This window comes from Trachinotus anak, unplaced genomic scaffold, assembly GCF_046630095.1.
Source record: "Trachinotus anak isolate AG129_WGS33_773 ecotype Australia unplaced genomic scaffold, CSIRO_AGI_Tana_v1 ptg000019l, whole genome shotgun sequence".
NCBI classification, from domain to species: domain Eukaryota; kingdom Metazoa; phylum Chordata; class Actinopteri; order Carangiformes; family Carangidae; genus Trachinotus; species Trachinotus anak.
In genome coordinates this window covers 22,193,351-22,214,225 of record NW_027273870.1, presented here as the reverse complement: position 1 = coordinate 22,214,225, position 20,875 = coordinate 22,193,351, and the positions used below count along the sequence as shown (strand labels likewise).

At 39.9% G+C, this 20,875-nt stretch overlaps 2 protein-coding genes across 2 annotated transcripts in view; both read right to left on the bottom strand.

The window, feature by feature from the left end:
* tll1 (tolloid-like 1) overlaps positions 1 to 3,825 on the bottom strand; it is a 63,044-nt gene extending 59,219 nt beyond the window's left edge. Inside the window, exons 1-2 of the mRNA XM_071505610.1 lie at positions 3,700 to 3,825; positions 1,093 to 1,181 (exon numbers count right to left, since the gene is read on the bottom strand). The gene's annotated coding sequence lies outside the window, so the exon portion shown is untranslated. The remainder of the gene's footprint in view (positions 1 to 1,092; positions 1,182 to 3,699) is intronic.
* A 1,264-nt stretch (positions 3,826 to 5,089) lies between these two features.
* cpe (carboxypeptidase E) lies at positions 5,090 to 20,572 on the bottom strand. Its single transcript, XM_071505613.1, has 9 exons — positions 20,332 to 20,572; positions 11,409 to 11,605; positions 11,022 to 11,189; positions 9,251 to 9,368; positions 8,691 to 8,873; positions 8,195 to 8,334; positions 7,513 to 7,612; positions 7,121 to 7,239; positions 5,090 to 6,303 (listed from the first exon to the last, which is right to left on the bottom strand). The coding sequence occupies exons 1-9, from the start codon at positions 20,570 to 20,572 to the stop codon at positions 6,205 to 6,207; spliced, it is 1,365 nt and encodes a 454-aa protein (XP_071361714.1). The 3' UTR covers positions 5,090 to 6,204.
* Positions 20,573 to 20,875: the final 303 nt, after the last annotated feature.

Here is a 20,875-nt window from a genome sequence, read left to right as displayed (position 1 = left end):
TATCATTACTGGTGATTCTGAAACTAGCATTACTTCATATCAGAACAAAACTACATTTTTTCCCCCTAAATTTTGCCATGCCTTCAAAAATAGAGAAAAGCTTATTTTCCACTCTGTTTACAGCATCGTATATATATCCTGTACTTGATCGTTTAAGCGCTCCCTTTATTTTCACTGTGTAAAATATTCAAATCCAAGATGCCTCTCGTCTTCAACATTACATCAAATGGAAAATTGTAGGTGTTTCATGTTTCATGCAATAGATATCATCCTGTGCTTCACATAAAGTATTTATCATCTCTAGGAATCTTTGTTTAAAACAAAATGTGGCTGTATAATTGTGCGCTTGGACACACAGCATGAATTTGTAGTGATGAGGTTGAAGAAATAAATCTGGTGGAACTTCTCTACAAAAATTTGTTGGATTATTTTATCAAGTAATTTTAATTAAACTATTCTGCCTTTATTTGATTAAAAGAAAGAAAAAGTTGACATAGATGTATATTTATTTCCAATAAAAATCTCAGGTAGAGTTACCTTGACACTTATTTCAGGGTATTGTAAAGTGAAATTTCTCCTGCCAGTATATAACCCCGCCCCATATACAGATTTTGCAGTAAGAGGCATAAAAGAGTTGAAGACTAGGTACTGTTAGACTGAATCATTTGTTGATCTGGACAATTTTCCATTGCTGCAAAAGGAGGGTAACATAAAAGACCAAAGATGCTGAGTTAGATTTTTTTGAATCTTAAGTCCACAAAAGATCAAATCCTCCTCTTCGCACCAACCTCGCTGCTCTGAAAGCCAAAGATGCTGTGTGTGTGTGTGTGTGTGTGTGTGTACGTGTGTGTAAATGTAAACAGTAGCCCCTTGCTGACATAGCACTTCTTCAGGAACTTGGGATTGTGTGTGTGCCCTGGCCTCTGCTCCCTGCAGATATGCTTCCTTTCAGAGAGACTGTAGAAATAAGCAGCGAAGACCTTAGACTCTGTGCGTGTGTGTGTGTGTGTGTGAAAATTGATGTCTTCCTCCAGTTCATGAAAAAAATTGGTATAACTGAATCAGCTCAACAGCATATTTTATGCAAAGTACCTCTCTGCTTGTAAATCACTTGCAGACTCAGTCACATTTAGCAGATTCCTCACGAGGAGAGCTGTCCTACACCTGTTAACCTGCACCACCTACAAGAAAAGAAGGTGTCATCAGTGACAGTTCAGTCCCTTACAGGGCATTCACACATACAGATAGAAAGAAGCACAACAGTGAGCATGTATGTTCAGAGTTTATAGACTTTCAGGTTGCCACACAAAAGATGTAAATTTGTTCTTTTAAAATGATTGAGTGCAAACAAGCAGTGCTGACAAACCCTTGGGCACATGTCTCTATGCTGACTGCACAGCACCAAACATGAAAGGGCATCTACCTTTCTCTCTGAGTGATTATTTTACAAGTAAATAAAGCTGAAATCATAGCACAATTGTTGTCTTTGACTTATGTGAAATTTTGTCAGACGGCATTGTGTTTCAGTCACTATTTCATACTCGTTCTGTTTTCTGTTTGCTTCACTGATCCTTGGCCTTATTTTATTCTTATCTGAAAGTAAAATAACCGAACACACACTGAGAGGCACACACACACAGAGCACAGATGAGACGAGAGATGTACTGTTTTGTGTTCTCAACGTTTGCTGATGTTCTCATGGCCAGCAACTCTACTTCATGCTTCTTTTCTTACACATCAGATGAAAAAGATTATATGTGCTTTCTTGCATAAATAAGTACAAGTTTCCAGTTATACAAGGTTGTGGCCTGCAGCCTCTTTGAACTTGTGAGAGTCGGTGGGCTTTGAAGGGGGAACCGCTCTCTAATGAGGAACATTCACAGAGGCCACAAACTCCACAATGAACAACAGCCACTTCCTATGATGCAAGAGCTCAAATCCACATACAAATAAGGACCCATGACCAGTGTTGGGCCCTTATGGAGAAACCGCAGAGATGGATAAGGGCCTCTCATAAGACTGCTCTGAAACCTTTTTCAGTGATTGTCAGGTCATCAGCACACTACTGTCATCTGCAGGATCGAATGAGTAATGACAGTTTGAACTGAGAGCCATGAACAAGAGCACTTCTTTGTTGCATTAAAAGCCAAATTTCTAAAGTTTTACACTTCCAAAATGTTTTTCTTGTCTACAATCATCTGCGTGTGCTGCTGAGCAGCACAATGATGCTATGCAATTTTTTTAAGAATACCTAAAAAAAATCTCCTGTCTCATGAAATCAGTGCTATTCCTGTGTTTTTAGTTTTATGGCCCTCATGTATTTTATTTTATTTTATTCAATCATTAGTTTTATCGTATTCACATTTTAATTTGATTTTATTTCATTTTAGCTATTATTCTTTTTAATATATTTTTATATATTTATTGCTCATGTGTATTAGTATTAAACTGTTTTACATTTAAACTGCCTTATTATTAGCTTGCCAGAATAGCACTAAGTTGTGTCAAAGGTGTTATATAAATAAAGATTGATTGATTGAATGATCAATCGCAACAACCATGGGTTTCTTAATTTCTTTTTTATCTGAGAACCTTTATTTTAATTTGCTGACAATGTTTTGTTATTTGCTCAAGAGGAATGATGATGTCAACCAGGATTGCAAGTAACAGTTACTTTCAGTATCTGCAGATTCTCTTAATCATTAAATTAATCATTTATCAATCATACAAACACAGTTTCCCAGAGGCCAAGATGACTTTTCAGATGCCTTGTTCTGTCTGCCCCATACAAAATGCAAAAACATTTTATTAACAGTGATATAAAAACAGAGAAAAGCAGCAAGTCAACTAATCAATTAACTGACTAATTGATTGGGACAACATGTTTTCATTTTTCATTTTCGTTACAGTAATTTAAAAAGTCTCAAGAAAATCTTCTTTTTTCTTTTAAGACTTAGTTTCATGATGCAGACTTTATATCATGTGGCATTTTGTAAACCTTCACTTGTCTAGTATCAGATTTGACTGATGTTGACTGTCTGATCAGATTAATGTCCTATTCTCTCTCTGTGTGTGTCCCCCTCCTGAAGCCAGAGCAGCTTGATCAATGATATTGATGAGAAGATGGTAATAGCAGATGCTAATAGGACCGGTATGACTAATAGACCAAGAGGGCCATTGATCTGCAGAGTTAGCATCTAATGCTAAAACAGCTGATTCAACCGCATAGTTGGACTAAAAGTGCCACCGTTGCTCAGTGTGTGTGTGTGTGTGTGTGTGTGTGTGTGTGTGTGTGTGTGTGTGTGTGTGTGTGTGTGTGTGTGTGTGTGTGTGTGTGTGTATACACTTTGGAGTGAATAGTTAGGTAACAATGCATTTCTGCTTTAGGCCAAAGGATTCAACTATTCACAAGTATTTAGAAGTAAACACATAGACTCAGTCACTCAGATCAGTCCATGTTTGTCAGAAACACACTAGACTTGCACAATCCTGACATATCCTGGGCTGTGTATGATTCACAACACATAAAAGAAGGATATTACTAATAACATTAACACTAGCTCTGTTCTATTAAAATGTTCCAGTAAACCATGACAGTGCAACAGTAGCCCAGCACACACAATAACTGGACCCTGGAACTGGACCCTGGTTTGTGCTCCTGAATTTTGGCTGCTACATCACATAGGAAAACATACTCACGCACTGAGAGAAAGCTTCAAGAGAACGTTTTCTGCCATTATATTTATCCTGTCTGTGTATTGTTGTAGCCTCTGTGGCCGCACCTGATTCGCACATGAGTTAAGGAGTCCATGGAAAACACCTTTCGCCTGCTAATTGGTCATTGCTGCAGCTGTTTAAAGGCCCTGCATATGTGCAATGCAATGTCACCAAGTCAGAAATGTGCACAATGCTGTGGTAGATCAAAGGAAATAGCACATGTAATTTCTAATTTTAACTCTATTTTACTTGTATCTTGATGTGGTGTCAAATGTAACTTAATTTGCTTGACAGGTTCTTAGACTAGTAGTATTTGTTGTACTTTTACCAATACCTGGCCCACAGTCCATGAACATGCATGCATATCACGGAGGACTGTGAACAGATTTTTGGCATATCCTGCAATGACTAAACATCCTAAATTTCTATAAAGTCTATAAATGTACAAAAATTCTAATACAGCACATACACACTGCCACTTTTTTAGCAAAAATATGTGTAAAACTTTGACTTTGGCTGTACACATTAAATTACCTCTGCTGTGATTCAAAACACAGACTTGAGGATCTGAAAATGTAGTGCAGCGAGTTAAATTAACATTTTCGCATATTTTTAATTCCATATTAAGCCAAATAAATTACTGAATTAAGTGACATTTCCAGGAAAATAACGTAATGAACTTTATTGTTTTGTTATCAGACAAGCCAAACACCAACTATCAGACAAAGTTAGCAACTAGCAAATAATGATGGTTTAGCATCTAGTAAGCTAACTAGCTACAGTTATTTTGGTGAAGACCAAACCAGAGCTAAAAAAGGAGAGATAATACTGGACTTACATTTCTCAGGTGGACAAAGAGAACTCCAGGGGGGTGATGTTACTCTCATTACTTTCTAAGATGTTGGTTTGTTGATGGTAGCTTTGTATCTCTATGTTGACCCAAATTCATTCTGCAGCCTGACAACAACCCTTAACATGCAGCCCGAGTCATAAAGAACTATCTTCAGAGACAAGAATAAGGACCCCTGCAACAGATGGTGCGGCCCCCACAGGGCCCTGAGCTCAACATTATGTCTGGGATCATATGAAGAGACAGACGACCCTGAGACAGCCTCAATCCATGGAAGAACTGTGGAAAGTTGTCCAAGATGCTCACATCAACCCACCTGCCAAGTACCTTGAAAAACTGCAGCTACAGGAGAACTAGTGCTGCTTTACAGCCAAAGGATGGTCACATCAAATATTGATTTGATTTAGGTTTATACTGTATAGATATACCGATAGATTAAAGACTATTCATGGCTTTACTTTTGAAAGCATCATCACTTGTGTCTGTCAGCAGTAGCCCCTGAAACAAAAGGCGACACAGCAGTTTGACAACATAAAGAGGGGAGTTTTATTGATCAGTTCATTCTTTACATTTTGAATCTGTTTCTGTCGCCATACATTCAATAAATTCTTTCCGTCTCAAACCAGGTGAACTGCATTCATACAGTCAGCTAAACGTTCTGTGTCCACTCAGAAGATTAGTGTTTAATTATCCTTGAAAAACAACTTCTGCCACGGTTTCTTATGTACTATAGTATTCTCTGTGTAGTGCACATACAAAGGAATGGCTTTGGGTTTGAGGTGGACAGACTTACATGTGTTATTAGCTTGTTATCTTTGATTTTCTTTTGTTACAAAAACCAGACAGTTCTTGCTATACCTACTTCATAAATACAGTATATATATTATAACCACTCACCTTGTGCTAAAATCATAGCTGTGCTGCAGTCATTAAAAAAAAAATTCTCAACATCAATAACATACAGGGAAATAAGCTTGCCTGTATAGATTGTTTACAATATACTGTTTACAGTGGTTTTACAGTGTTTTTAATGTCCCTGATTATCTCAAAACCATAGTTGTATTTTTTTATATTACAGGAGAGAAACAGCTTATTTGTCAGTGTGTGTTTACGGTTACTGGGAAGTGAAAGGGTGTGCACCACAGCTGTGTGTTGTGTTTGTCTTTGTACTAAAGCCTGGAGAAACAGAGACATTTAAAACAGGAAAAATTACAAATTATTATGAAAAGAGCCATGTGGTAATGATGTAAACAGCTCCTTTACAAACATAATCACTCAGTCACTCATTGGTTATATAGATGGGTGCTATGGTTATCAATCACTTGTACAATAAAGAACACAACACCACAGAAATCAACACCAATCTCACTGCCATCAAACTACCTGTAAATTCCTCCTGTATCCTTCAGTGTGTGTGTGTGTGTGTGTGTGTGTGTGTACGTTTGTGTGTGTCTGTGCAGGATATTTAAACAGTCTACAGGAGTGTGAGGCAAACCATTACATTAATAAACAGTATAATCAATTAAAATAATGACTGAAAGAGAACAAAACAAATAAGAGACAATATATTCTTTTTTAGAGTGGACGGGCACACAGAATGTTGAATATATTACATCGATGTGCAAACGGTCCGATCTTTAGAAGTTCAGTGTCTCTGACATCATCTTCCACCAGTCCATCAGCTCCTCCCGCTCCTCCTCCTTCCTCTCCATCAGAGACTCCAGCTCAAAGTCCACCTGAGACAGAAACAGAGATCAACATGGACTCACATCAGAGATATAAAGTAAAAAGACTACACACACGTTAACCTAACCATTGTACACTATATCAATCAATCATTTTCATGATGATTATTTATTTTTTTGTTTTGTTTTTTTGTTCTCACAGAGCTGCTTTATGCTTTTCCTATACGAGCACACTATGTTGTCAAAACATGCACAACATTAACTTTTTGTCTTTCTGATCTCTTCAATTCTCAAGGCAAGACTACTTCCTAATTCAAAAGACGAAGCTTTCAGTTCTCTATGCTTCTCTTATTGTCAACAATCCCTTGAAGTGAATGGGTGGCAAGATAAACTGCAACCTGCCACAAGGGCATTGTACAAAGGCATGGCTTTGCTTTGAAGGTAGGAAATGGTTGGTTTGGAGAACAAATTTCCCTCTGCTTTTCTTGGCTGCAAGTGAATAATCCTTCTCCGGATAAAAACTGGTTCTTATAAACCCAGTGTAAACAAGGCACTCAAATTGGATACTTATTTTTCCGTATGCTAAAACCATGAAGACAGTGCAAACAGTCAGAGCACTTCATTGTCACATGCTACAATTTTAGATAATTTACAATACATTTGTGGTTTGCCTGGACCGAACCAAAAATGCTATTTGTACAAGGTGTTCACAAACTTTTAACTGATACAGTAAACTTAATGAACAATTTTATATAAGCACTATAATTATCACTCAACACTGTCAGATCCTGCTACAGTCACCCTTTGGAGATATGAAAAGACACCATGGTGCTCTTAAGCTGTGTTATGGTTTGTCTCTTGGTCTTACCCTGGTTGCAGGGCTGTAGGGAACAGCCACCTTTTTGATGACAGTCAGGTATCCTGGAGCAGAGGCTGCCACTTTGTAGTTACCTGGAGCCAGTAGGCGCCAATAATCTCCATCTTTGGCTACAAAATACAGATTAATACATTTAATCAAGCAACGAACAGAGCAGCCAACTGATCACATATACAGCACTTTTTCAAACACACATCACTATCACTATGATATACTGAATGTAGCAGGTTCAAGTGACCGTGGAAAGTGAAGTGGTGCAGTACCCACTCTGTCCGCAAGATGGAGGCATCTTGCAGCATCTTACCATTACATCATGTGGAAAGTGGAGTAATAAGGTGTGTACATATGTACTGTGTATCTTAATTTGCACTGGAAGCTGATACCTGTAGTCATGTCATGGTCAATACCCTCCACAGAGATGGTGGCATTAGAAATGGCATTGCCCTGGAGGTCACGCACGAAGCCCTTGACACCACGGTGAACCTACATACAATACACACATTGACACATGCACACAAAGAAGCATTTTATGTTTGATTGAAAGACTGGGAAATCTTTGTTTGAGCTTTAAGATGGTACAATGCCCTTTGATTGTGAAGAACAACTGACTGTTCAGCACAAGCATCAACCAATGTTATGTTTTCTCAAGTTTATGCCAGTAATGACAGTCCAGTCTGAGCAGCAAAGGCCGAAGTAACGTTATGTTGTCATTCCAACACAAAGACTCTGAGGTTGGGGTGGATGGTTGTGACTTTTACACCGTGAGACCATGGATTATGTCCCATCACCTTCCAATAGGTAGTGTTAGTTTCTTTTCACCACCAGGGGGATCGTTCCCCAAGCTTGACCAAGTAGTTTTAGTTCACGAAACTTAAGGTATCAAATCAGAAATGCATTTTGAACTTGTTTTAGCTTTTAAATATCAGGACTATTTCATTTTCTGTTGAGCATTGGCACTTTATTCAGTGAAGATGGAGTACCTTAGTGTTGTTTTGTGGGTCAGCTTCATCAAATACATGAACGAAATCAGATGAGATTCAATAATAGTCCTGGGGTGCTGCCTACCTGCTCAATGTAGTTGACGAGTGAGTTGCGGTTCTGCTCCCAGTAGGTCTTGAGTGTGTCCTCATTGGGGAACTTGTCACAGCTGAGCTCCAGTGTGATCTCAAAGCAGTTGCTGCTGAGGTAGTTGAAATCCTGCATTCCTGTAATGTGTCCGTTAAAAACCACCAGAAGGAGGAGATTATGCAGTACAGAAATGCCAAAGATATGCCATTGCTTAAATTGTCCACCACAGAGCACTAACAAAACATAACTTAATTTTTCATCTGTAAAATATCCCCTTCAATGCGTATGCTGGTATGTTGGTTATTAAATAACCAGATTTAGGCAATCCTTATTAAAAATATGTTTATGTTTATTTTTGTTATGATAAAAATGAATATTGCCCAGATGTAAAGAACTGACATTTAAAACCAAGGTCTTAACCTAGAGTACCAAGTCTGTCTTCTTGCCTGGCAATCACTAAAGCTGTACATACTGGGAGCGCGTTGTTTCTTACCTCCTGGGACGCTGTACCAGGCCCCTCCATTAGTGATGCCATCTTTGAAGCTGGAGTCGTCATCGTTCTTACGACATGGGGGTCGGTGAGGGTCGGACATCACTGGGTTGTACATGGAGTAGGCCCTGGCCAGAGACTTGAACATCACATCATCTGGACTGGCACTGTACTCATGAGTGGATCCTTAAAGGGGAAATGAGAGGGAAAGGAACAAACATGTTTAGACAACAGCTGTGATAAACTATTAATTGAGCACCTGCATCTGCAACACATTAAACCTGTGCTTGCACAAACACATTTTGCTTACTTTGGGTAATGATGCACAGGAAGCCATAGAAGGAAACATTTTCAATCTGATTTAAATTAGAGTTACGACATACTGAAGAAAAACTATTACAGTGTTTGTTGTTTTAGATACAGGTCAAATATTTGTCTCATTAAATCTGTGGAAACATTCTCACATAAAAAAAAGGGAACAATATAAGTACATTTGAACAACCCAGACGCAAAAACAGGATGTGTATGAGATTGCATGTGCATGTGTGTGTGTGTGTGTGTACCAGTGCGGGTCTCATCATATGGGTAGTTGGCCACCACGTCTCCTCCATGCAGGTTAGCTGAGAGGACAAAAGGGATATCCATAATCCAGTGGATCACTGCCTTAGTCTCTGGAGCCAGCTGCAAAGGTAAAACATCATAAATTATTCATACATAAAAAACATAAATAGTATATGCTGCACCTGCAAACAAACCAGAGGCATTTGTATATCCAAAATATTACCACTTCCAAGCTTTACCACCAATTGTCTTACATAGCATTAAAAAAACGTATGGTGATATTGTATATTTTTCTTACTGTCAACAAATTGCATGAAAAAATGATCCTATAAACTATAAAAATTGATCCTATAAACAAGTAAGGCCTGGTATAGTTTATTTCTCTGTGACATAGATCCATTGTTGCCAAAAACTATTAACTCACTGGGTGACATCGTCCTTCACTAAAATGACCGTGGGCTTTATTTTTATTGCCAGTTTGTTGCAGCAGAAACATGTTATGAACACAACATTGACAAACTATCACCTTTTAAGCTGATTTGGTGAACTACACATCCAGCAGTCACAGAGTTCAGTCTCTGGACACCGGATGAGTGCACGTCCAATATTTACTCTCTTTTACCTCTGTTTTTGGTCTCTATCAACTTACGCAAATATGTGATTCTTTAGCTGTTAGATTCTCTTTTAAAGCACAGTGACTAACAGAATTTGAACTTTGACCTTCAAAGTTGGCAGAGTACCATCCAACTGTCCCATTCACCCTCATGCAAACTGAGAGCAGAAAATCAGGAGGAAAACAGGAACTGGACTACAGACTGTCCCCACACTACATACAAGACACATGTATTTACACACATTTCAACAGTTTTCACTGCAAATATGTTTTAGTACAGTTTTTGTTAGGAGGCATTTGGCAGTTAGTTTTAGTTGATGCTTCTAGATGGCTACACACAGGCAGACAGAAAGACATAGACACAGACACAATCATGTGTGCGGATATTATATTGACTTGAAATCACTGGTGTGACACACACAACCACAAACATACACACATCCACATACAAATAGCTGTTTTTCTATAGTTTAGTCTCCATTTCAATAGATTTCCACAGTGCAAACCAAATTAAATGACGGTAATTGTATGCGTCGATAAAAAGTGTTCAAACATGTTTCATCATGTAGTCCTTTGAATAATACTAGATCAGATGACCACTCTGAGGCAGAGGTTATTTGGCAGTAAGGTAAAGCTGGACACACAATCATAAGATCACCTGAGAGGACATTACATGGCTTAAAATCATTTGTGTGACCCACATACATGTATGTGTGTATACACACACACATTGCTATTTCTTTCTGACTGAGACTCCATTTCACAAGATTTTCACAATCTAAACACAAATATAAGACGGTGATTGTGAGGATTAATAATATGTTGATTAAAATTAATTAAAATTATTTTTTAGAGGCCACCAATATAGTTTAGCTTCAGCTGTTCTAGGAGCCAGCAATCCTTCCACAATTTCCTCATACATTTTTTTTACAGGTTTTTATAATCTGTTTACATATCCAGTGCAGCACGGCATATTACATTTACATGTACAGTAGGGATTAATGCACTGACAACCACAGATAAGATAAAAATCAGAAAGTACTGAGAGATGTTTTGAGTGTTGCTTTGGTCTGTTCATTAGATTTCCAGACAATATGAATAAAATCAGCTTCATCCTTAAATTACTTATACTGACTTCATCTGCGTGTCTGTTTGTCTACCTTGGTGTTTTCATCCACAGCCTTCTTCATGTTCTGCAGCAGGTGGTTGTTGGGTCCACCCTCCCTCTCATTGATGTAAATGATGCGGTCTAGATCGGGGAAGTTACGGTTCAGATCGACACCCTGAGCGTTACTGCGACCCACAAACCAGTCCTTGATCTCTCCAGGCTGAGCAGGAAACAGAAGAGGAGGTTTAGGAGGACAGAGATTGTGCTGAGCTTGGATAATTGCAATACTTCTTAAACACTGTGTACGTGTAATTCACAGCCAAGAGTTGTAGTTACTAAGTCAGTGTTTGAAGTCTTATAAGCTTAATCTGTCTGGTGTTAAATCCCTGGATCAGGTTTGTGTATATACAGTGTGGTTTTTGTCATGCTGTGTTATCACCTGTGAAGCAGCCTTCTCAAAGCCGTCAGGGTTCATGGAGGGCATGAGGTGGATGCGGGTGTTGTGGATGAGGTCGATGATGGTCTCGTTGCCTTGCTGGTACTGGTTGCACAGGTACTGAGCCAGGTAGATGAGCAGCTCTCTGCCCACCGCCTCGTTGCCGTGCATGTTGGCGATGTACTTAAACTCCGGCTCACCTGCGGGGAACAAAGAAAAGGCACTTGCTGTGTTAGTGCGTCACACACTGCTTTAATTGCACATTATGTATTCAACCTTTGTCTGTGCAGTGGTTATAGCTCAGAGTGAAAGGCTGAACAGAATGTGAATGAGACAGACAGGATTTTTTTTTACAAAGATGGGGATTTAAACAAGATTTACAATTAATGCATCTTTCACAAGCTTAAACCAATCACACATAGCCTCACGAAACACATCTGACCACATAATCCCAAAGAGGAATGTCACAATAACGTCACACTTTTTGTAAAAAGAAGTGATTATAGTCAGTATTCATGGAGACAAACATTTTCCTTTATCTCTTGTGGACCAGGAGAAGGTCACTGATAAGGTGTTCTCACTTGTAATGGGGGTTACCCTGGACAAAAACACACTCTAAACCAAATATAATACTGGACCTTCACACTCCAGCAGTGACAAACATACTGACTCATCAGCCGAAGGGTTAAACAGAATTGAACACTGCAGCCCAGGACTCCATTTGGGCAATAATGACTGAGAGAGAGGGGATTATCGGCTGTCGCTGTCACAGACTGTTCTGCCTGAATCTTGCTGGAGTGACAGGTCGAAGATCAGATTCGACTACATCACGGTGAGAGTGTGACTCCAGGACCTGATGTGACAAAATTAGGGATCCTCAGGACACTTGCAACCTATAAATCCAGCACTGAGCGCCACTTGTAATGCACCTTGTCACTCTGTCAGCCGTCATGTTGACAATGTCCTTACAACAAACAAACGGTAACAAACAGAGCAATTTCAGGAGGGTCCTCGGAGCGAGTCCTAATCCTGCTTACACATGAGAAATTCTGATTCACATTATAAAAGAGGTTTTTGCGTGTCATGTCTTACATTTATGTGAAATGCACAAAAGAGATATCCATTCATCAAAAATTCAGCGATTTGAGAAATGTAGGAGTTTATTTGATACAAAAATGGGAAATGTGCTTTTTATGTGTGAAAAGGTGATCATCCCCTCTCTTTCTCCTCCCAATGTTCCTGTCTCTCTCTCGCTGTACCTATAATAAAGGCCTAAAAAGCCATAAAAAAATAGTTTAAAAAAAAGGTGACTGCCCACTAACTTTTAAACAATGTAGAGTACAGATGAGGGGATCTACACCCACAGTATTAATACCACCAATACTGTCTGTTTTTTTTAAGGGTATTCGGTATTTGGATTGTTTGTTTCACTTTAGTTGCTGGTACAGTTGTTCTTTATGTTCTGTAAATAGTGTAATATGAAAGTACACATCATACTGGTTTGTATGTTGTGTTGTATGTTTTCTGTTGTGTATCAACATAAAAACACCACCAGACTGCTTTACTTTTCCTTCTTCATTCTACCTTGGACATACAGTATGTGTGTTGCTGTGTTTTAATGACTACAACTCTCACCATCTGTTTCATATGCTAATTAGCTTTGCTTCTCTTCTCTTGAAAAAAAAAGGCACATGAAAAAGAGGAGCGATAGAAAGTCCTTTAACAAAATGACAAAGAGGGTGACTAAGTATGAACTACAGAACACACTCTTTTGATTAACTACAAACCAGAGATTAGTGGCTTTCTGTGGCTGTATGACAACAAAGAACTTCTCTGAGCACTGAGAGGAAAAAATTCTGTTGTTCAGATCAGTTACGAGTTATGAAATGTAGCTCCAGATCGGCAGATGGTGGGGAGTGTGTGTATGAAGCCAAACTGCAGCAGGGGTTCTGTTTTACTGGGGGCTTTGTGTGTGTTTTTATTGTTTTTTTTTTTTTGTTCTACTATGATCTGACTATTTTCAAGGCTTCTTTTTCTCGTATTCACATTTTTCACTTTATTGAAATGAATTTGTTAAGTTAATATACTGTAGTGTGATAAAAACTTTCACAATGCATGGGTACATGTGTGCCACTATTCTCACATTTGGAACTTTATCGTTAATTTTTAGCTGATTCCTGTATGTTTGCTGTATTTGTAAAATAATCCCAGAGGTTTCATGAGTGAGTAACACACACACACACACACACACACACACACACACACACACACTGCCCAACACACATCTGGTAGTCAAGTTATTTTTAAACACTCGAATCTGGTTCCTCGCCGAGTTGCTACTAATGATTTCAAGACTACAATTAACTCTTTCCGTCCTGATGTTGGTGAATGGGTTTTACAGGACTCAGAGGCCTGACGGAGCACTCACATGTTCACACACACACACACACACACACACACACACACACACACACACACACACACACACACTTTGAAGCTGGACCCTGAAAAAACAAGTTACCATGATTCGAGCTATTACACAGATGCTCAGTACCTGGAGACCTTTCCTTTCTCCCATAAGAAACATGTTTTTATGTTGTTGACGGCCATGTCTGTGTGTGACAGAACACAGAGCTGCACATGTTTCATACATGTAGAGCAGTTGACCGACACAGAAGTGATTGTACTGTATGAGCCAACATATGTAGGTATTGATTAATTTAAGATGTATTAAGGCGATGTGTGCAGAAGGGCAGCTGAGAGCATGATGAATAATGAATAACACTTTCATTTGAATTAATATCATCAATTATGATTTTTGCTAACTCACACTTATGTAACTGCTCTGTTTACTCTTTTAACACACACATTTTTGACCAGAGGATGGATTTTGCACAAAGGCAAGCGTGACGTGTCACTGCGTAGGTGGCCGACTGTTGTCTTCTCCTTCTTTTCTAAATTTACTCCTCTTCTCTGTCAAACTGTCTGTACCTCACCGAACTTTTATTCTTTTGGACAGTTACCTTTTGAAATGCAAAAAACAACATTTCAAAGGAGGCAAATCACAAATGCTTTATTGTAATTTGAGGACAGTGTGCTGTGTGAATATTGCAAGCTTTGACCTTCAAGGCAGACATCCATGTACATCCATGCGTTTTAAACAATTTATCATTATTCATAGTAGAATTATTATAGTTTTTTCTGTATTGTTTTGTCTAACCTGGAGTCAAAAACTCAAGTTCCGTCTCTCCACATCGAGAGAAACTGAAAACAACCATTAGTAAATTTTCTGTCAATTGACTATTCATTCGTTCATTAGCTATCCCACGTTATCCTTTTAGGGTCGCAGGAGGCTGGAGCCAATCCCAGCTGGGTGAGGGCAGGGTGCACCCTGGACAGGTTGCCAGTCTATCACAGGTCTGACATACACATTCACACATTCACAATTTGGGGTTGTCAATTAACCTAACCTGTGCATACATTAAACCTAACCCGGAACTGTGCCTGTCAATCAACTAATCAATTAATTATTTCGTCTCTTGAAAGTGGTGGTGATCTTGTGAATGTGTGTGTGAGAGGCTGATGTAGTACAGCTCATGTCTGTTCTCCACAGGTCAATATAATACAATAATACAAAAACCACTGCGTCATCCTTACGCTTTGTCAGGACTTATTAGAAGTGTGTGACAGGTGGTCAATACGTTCTCCTAGGCAACCACGTTATAATGACTGCAGCTGCAACGTCATTAAGGAAGCACCACATTAGAGGGCTCTCAGTCGTCGTGGCAACCCTGACAGGGGGCAGGTGCTCAGGGAGATAAATCAGCTCTGAGGTTGAGTAAACACACTCTCAACACACTCATGCTAGTGTACACACACACACACACATATAGCCTACAACTAGTTTGTTAGCTCTGAATGATTGCCGGCTTTGTCATCTGGTCTTACATAGACACACTCATGAGAAGCTGAGACAGAGCATCTAAACCGGTAAAATACTTTTTTTTTCTTTTTTTTTTAATTAAGATATTCATGATTACTGTATTTACTTAACAGTTCCACCACAAATTATGTAAGTGTGTGTTTAAGAGGGGTTCCTTTCATTGCTATACACAATTTGTGGAAATACTCTACTTTGTCGAAGATTCTTCTAGATATGCACTAATATTTATTAAAATCCCCTAATGAAGTCCTTGATCCACTGAGTCTGTATGTTATAGAACACACACATCAGTATAATATGATCTACAGGTGTAGAAGATAACAAAATTCTTCATCAACCAAGAAGCTGCCAACAGAATGGCAAAGAAAAGGTTTAGAAAATGGACAGAAAATCCTATAAACATGTTTAAGCTTTTTCAGAAAACTAACAAAAGATCCCCACAACTGTCCAAACATCGACAGTAGCCAGTGGACAAGAGGCTGTGAAAGGCTGCTGCTTGTAATGGCCAACACTCATCGTGACACGCAGAGACGTCCCACATTATGTTGAGATACAGAAGGTAAAGGAGGAAGCATGCCCGTCTGATGTATAATAAATGACTTCTGGCTGATGCCTTGGCCTTTCTCTCATCCTCTTTCCATTTCTGCCTCTCCCTTATCCCCGCTACATTCTTTCACCCACCTCTCTTTTTCCCGTTTTTCCAATCATCATTCCTTTCTTTTTTATCTCCCTTGTCCATCAGCTCCTCCTTCCTATCAGCTATCTCTGCACCATAGGTTCTCACAGCTATACTGTCCAAACATTCTCCTCCAGTTTTCTGTCTTCTATTAGGAACATGTTCCATTTAAAAGCTCCTTTATATTCAGTATAGCACATGTCATTTGATATGACTGTATCCCACAGCGTGTATGGCTGCTATTGACTTCTGGGCATCTGTGTGCATGCTCACTGGGGATTGCATACTTCCTCTGTTGTCTGATAAAACAGTCCAGTGTGGAGTCTTATGACAGTCTCTACCACATTAGATTATTATTAGGTAAAGCAGTGCTTCATATTGACATGGATTTTTTTTTACCTTCAGACAAATTCAAACCCATTACAAGATAGGGTTTCTCCTCATATTAGAAGCCTTGTAAATAGTTCCATACATGGGAGTCAAAATAGTTAAGGCTGAAGAGAGGCCCCTCTTCTTTTAGCTCTTATAGGCTATACTCAAATATGATCCAGCTGCGAGATGTAAACACCTCCTTCAGATGTAAAAACATGTCATCCATGTTCAGTGGTGGAAGAAATAACAATACCACAGTTTCAAAAAATATGCCATTACAAGTAAAAGTCCTGCATTGAAAATAAGTAAACATACAGTTATCATTAGTTTACATTTACAGTATCGTCACGTAAAGTATCAGAATAAAAAGTACTCAGCATGTTAGATATGTATGATTGTATATGTTACATTATTGAATTTTATTAGTGATGTTTTAATGTGTAAGGAGCAGTTTGTAAGTGGTGGAGGAGGAGCTAAGTATAATTCCTTTAGATACTATTGTTCGAATTAAAGAAGCAATCTGATTGGTCGCTTATAAGTAGCGATCAGATTGGTTGATTTAAAGCTGCGATGTGATTGGTCGATTTAAAGCTGTGATCTGAACCAATCAGATCGCAGATTGCAGCTTTAAATCGACCAATCATATCGCAGCCTTAAATCGACCAATCAGATTGCTTCTTATAGGCAGCCAATCAGATCGCAGCTTTAAATCGACCAATCAGAATGCAGCTTTAAATCGACCAATCAGAATGCAGCTTTAAATCGACCAATCAGATCGCTTCTTATAAGCGACAAATCAGATCGCAGCTTTAACTCGACCAATCAGAATGCTTCTTATAAGCGACCAATCAGATCGCAACTTTAAATCAACCAATCAGATCATGTCTTATTAGTGACCAATCAGATTGCAGCTTTAAATCGACCAATCAGAACGCAGCTTTAAATCGACCAATCAGAACGCTTCTTATAAGCGACCAATCAGATCGCAGCTTTAAATTGACCAATCAGATCGCTTCTTATAAGCGACCAATCAGAACGCAGCTTTAAATCGACCAATCAGAACGCAGCTTTAAATCGACCAATCAGAATGCAGCTTTAAATCGACCAATCAGATCGCAACTTTAAATCGATTTGTTGTTTTAAATTGTTTGTTGCTGCCGGGTAGGGCTACTAGAAAACAGTCTGTTTTCAGAGCTTTTTCTTTTTTCTTTTTTTGTTGCTGAAAACAGTTGTCTGCTGCATCTGATAATGTTGATGAGAGCACAGAGAGTGAACCAAAACTTTAAAGTAAAAAGATGCTGCTATGTAAAGCTGAGAGATAATTTTCTGTGAGTTTGTCACTACAATTGAGTCATAAGATCCACTGTTGATATAGAAAACGACTATACCCTCTCTAAGTAAAGTGGTTGAGTAAATGTCCGTTGCTTTCCACTCTCCTGTCCCACACTCCATGCACTGTATATTAATACGTAACCAGTGTGTTTACACTCTTGGCTATAGGCAGTTCCTGTGCCACAGTGTATGACAGATGGTTGCTTACTGACAGATGCATGAGCTCAAGACCGTCGTCCTCTGAAGCCAGCCAGCCAGCCAGCCAACCACGAGCTCCCAGTCAGCTCAGTGCACTAAGCCGATCTGTTGCCCCGGCAACCGCTATTTTGGCTCCACCTTAGAGTTTCATCACATTGCAGGGTCAGATAAAATATTAGGTAGGGCGCTTTAACGGGAAGTTTAAAGATGTCTCCAGTCTCTGCAGATTTTTTTTCTTCTTGACTCACACACTCATTTATCATTTCTTCCCCTGACAATGAAACCATCATCTTTTTCTTCCTTCTCTCTCCTTTGCCCTGTCAGTCTCTGGAGCTTCTTTCCCTGTTCCCTCCTCTGTTTCATCCCCCTCCCTTTTACTGTGGATGTTTTGCTCAGCAGAGATGGAGGGAGAGGAAGGGAGAGGAGGGAGGAGGGGGGCGGTGCTACCCCTGTTGGTGAGGCAGCAGCTTGGAAACTCATCTGGTAGTAATAAGGGCTCCACATCGCTACTGTGACTCATGCCTGCGCACACCCACCGGACTATTACAGGCTTATTTAGTACGTACGCACGGTCATTAGGCTCTGTGACCATGCGAGCTGCAAAACTCACAAAAACCTGCCGTGCACCATTAAGACCACACAAATACACACAGAGAACAAAATACACCTTTACACGAGAATGCTACACGAGACATATAGTTGAAATCCCACAAACTACATTGTGAACTTCAGTAATTACAGGCAAAGTTTCTTCTTTCTTTTGAGGGCTCTGCCTCAGGATCACTGTGATGAAATTAATCGCTTCCTTCCAGTGTGTCAGTTTCTGTTTGGGGAGTAGGACAGGAATCACTGACCCGTTCCAAGACATTGATTAAAGGCTCATTGGAGAGGTTAAATGTACTACAGGCTAATCCATTAATGCTGCATTGTTGCTCTTGGTGTCAACAGTGTTCCTCTCACTATCAGGAGTACACAGTGAACTTTATTCATACTAACACAACTAATCTTTCTGGGTCTTACGCTGAATTTTTATTTGTGTTAGATGGATTGAAGCACAAGGATAAAGGAGTTCAAAACCTGGTGTGGGTACAGATCAGACTTGGCTTATTGACATTTTGATATATGTACAAAATATCAGACTTTTTTAGACATTAAACAGTGAAGTTCTGGACTTATGTCCATCCTTGTCCCTGGCATTTTTAATACGGTCTGTCATTTATCAAGATGGAGTTAGGTATTAAATGACAAAACTTATATATTTGTATTTATTATATAATAGAGGGTAGACACTGTTAAAAAGCCCCAAAAACTCCAGGCTGAAATAAAACACAAAAGAGAAGAGGTGTTTGTCTGTATCACGAATAGGCCATACCTATTGGTGAATAAACAGTCCAGGAACAAACAGCTTTTTCTAAAAGGTGTATTGAAATATTGCCTGGTGTCTCTTTTGAGTTACATTTTACAGTTTTCTGCTCCGCCTGTTCTTTAGCTGCAATTTTTGAAACCATCTGGTGAATTTCAAGATACATTCGCACTCCTAAAATGGACTTTAAAGACTGTGGATTTTTTTTTTTTTTGCTAATCAAGTGTGACTTAAGAAGATGAAAAGATGCACTGCATCTAAAAGCAGCAGTGGTGGTTGTCCACATTTGCATTTCCTGTGGCGTGTAAACTGTGGTGTGCAAACTGTCTGTCAAAAAGGTTTCACGTTTCCTGACATCACTTCTTCTACCCTACAGCTCCTTCCTGGTCAGCAGTCCAGACCTGACAACATGGAGCCGTGTGATGGAGACAATGGGAAATTGTGACACATCCCTCATAACTCACCTGAACCCATCAGGACTTGCAGGTTCATGTAATATTCAGTCAGAGGCTTCCTCCTTTAAATGCTGTGCAACTCTTTGCTCTGATAGGTTGAAGCCTACAATGCAGATACATCTGCTCTGGCCCGAGAAAAGGGTTGTTCATTAAAAACGCTACCCATTGAGCCGTGGCATGATCCACCGCCCTTGGGATGTTTTCTCAGAATCAAGATTCGGGGTAAGAGATTCTTATCAACCAGCAAAATGGCGGCTTCGCTTGGCAGATCCCACAATCTATCATCTAGATTCCTCTGAGGTGATGCGGCGGGCCCTGCGCTCCCGGTTTTACGCACAGCACGGCACACCTGCGCTCCGACTCCGCTGTTTTCCAGTCGTTTGAGCAGCATCGGCCACACAGGTCGCCTCTGCACAGCCCTCACACAGAACAAGACCATCACCGAGCTGTTATGCGCAATAGTGCGTGACGTGTTTGTGTTATCACAGCGTGTGGTGGTGAGCTCGTATGGCGCGGACAATGGGAGCGTAAATATATATATATATAAATATATTATATATCAGGCTTTATGTGTGCGTAAAACTGACCAGGTTCATGCGTCCCGGGGTTGTCGGACATCTCCAGCACCAGCAGCTCCCGGCCCTCGAAGCTCTCCCCGATGGTGTAGATGCGGGTGATGGTCGGGCACTGCAGCCACACCGACACCAGCGCTTTCCGCAGCTCCTCATAACGGTGGTACTCGAAGGAGATCTCACCGTCGGTCCCGGCCGCGCCGGCCAGGGAGACCACTGCGGCCCCGAATAAAACTACCGATAGGAACTGTTTCATTTCGACGTGTCCTCTTTTTCTTAAGCCCTGTCTTCCTGTCTGTCTGCCTGCGGCTTGGTCCCAAGCCTTATCTCTGTGCTGCACCCTCGCTTTAGGCTATAAATATCACTCCCTCTGCTCTCTCTCTCTCCTCCTCCTCTCTGATGCGCTGCTGTACCTGAGCTCAGACTCCTCGTCAACCTCCAGCGTAAAGTCAGGCACAAGATGTTCACATCCGGCCACGATTTTCAAAATAAACATATTTTTTCATTCCGGAGTGACTGCAGAAAGACGTTTAATTTTTAATTTCTAAGATCTAAGGCA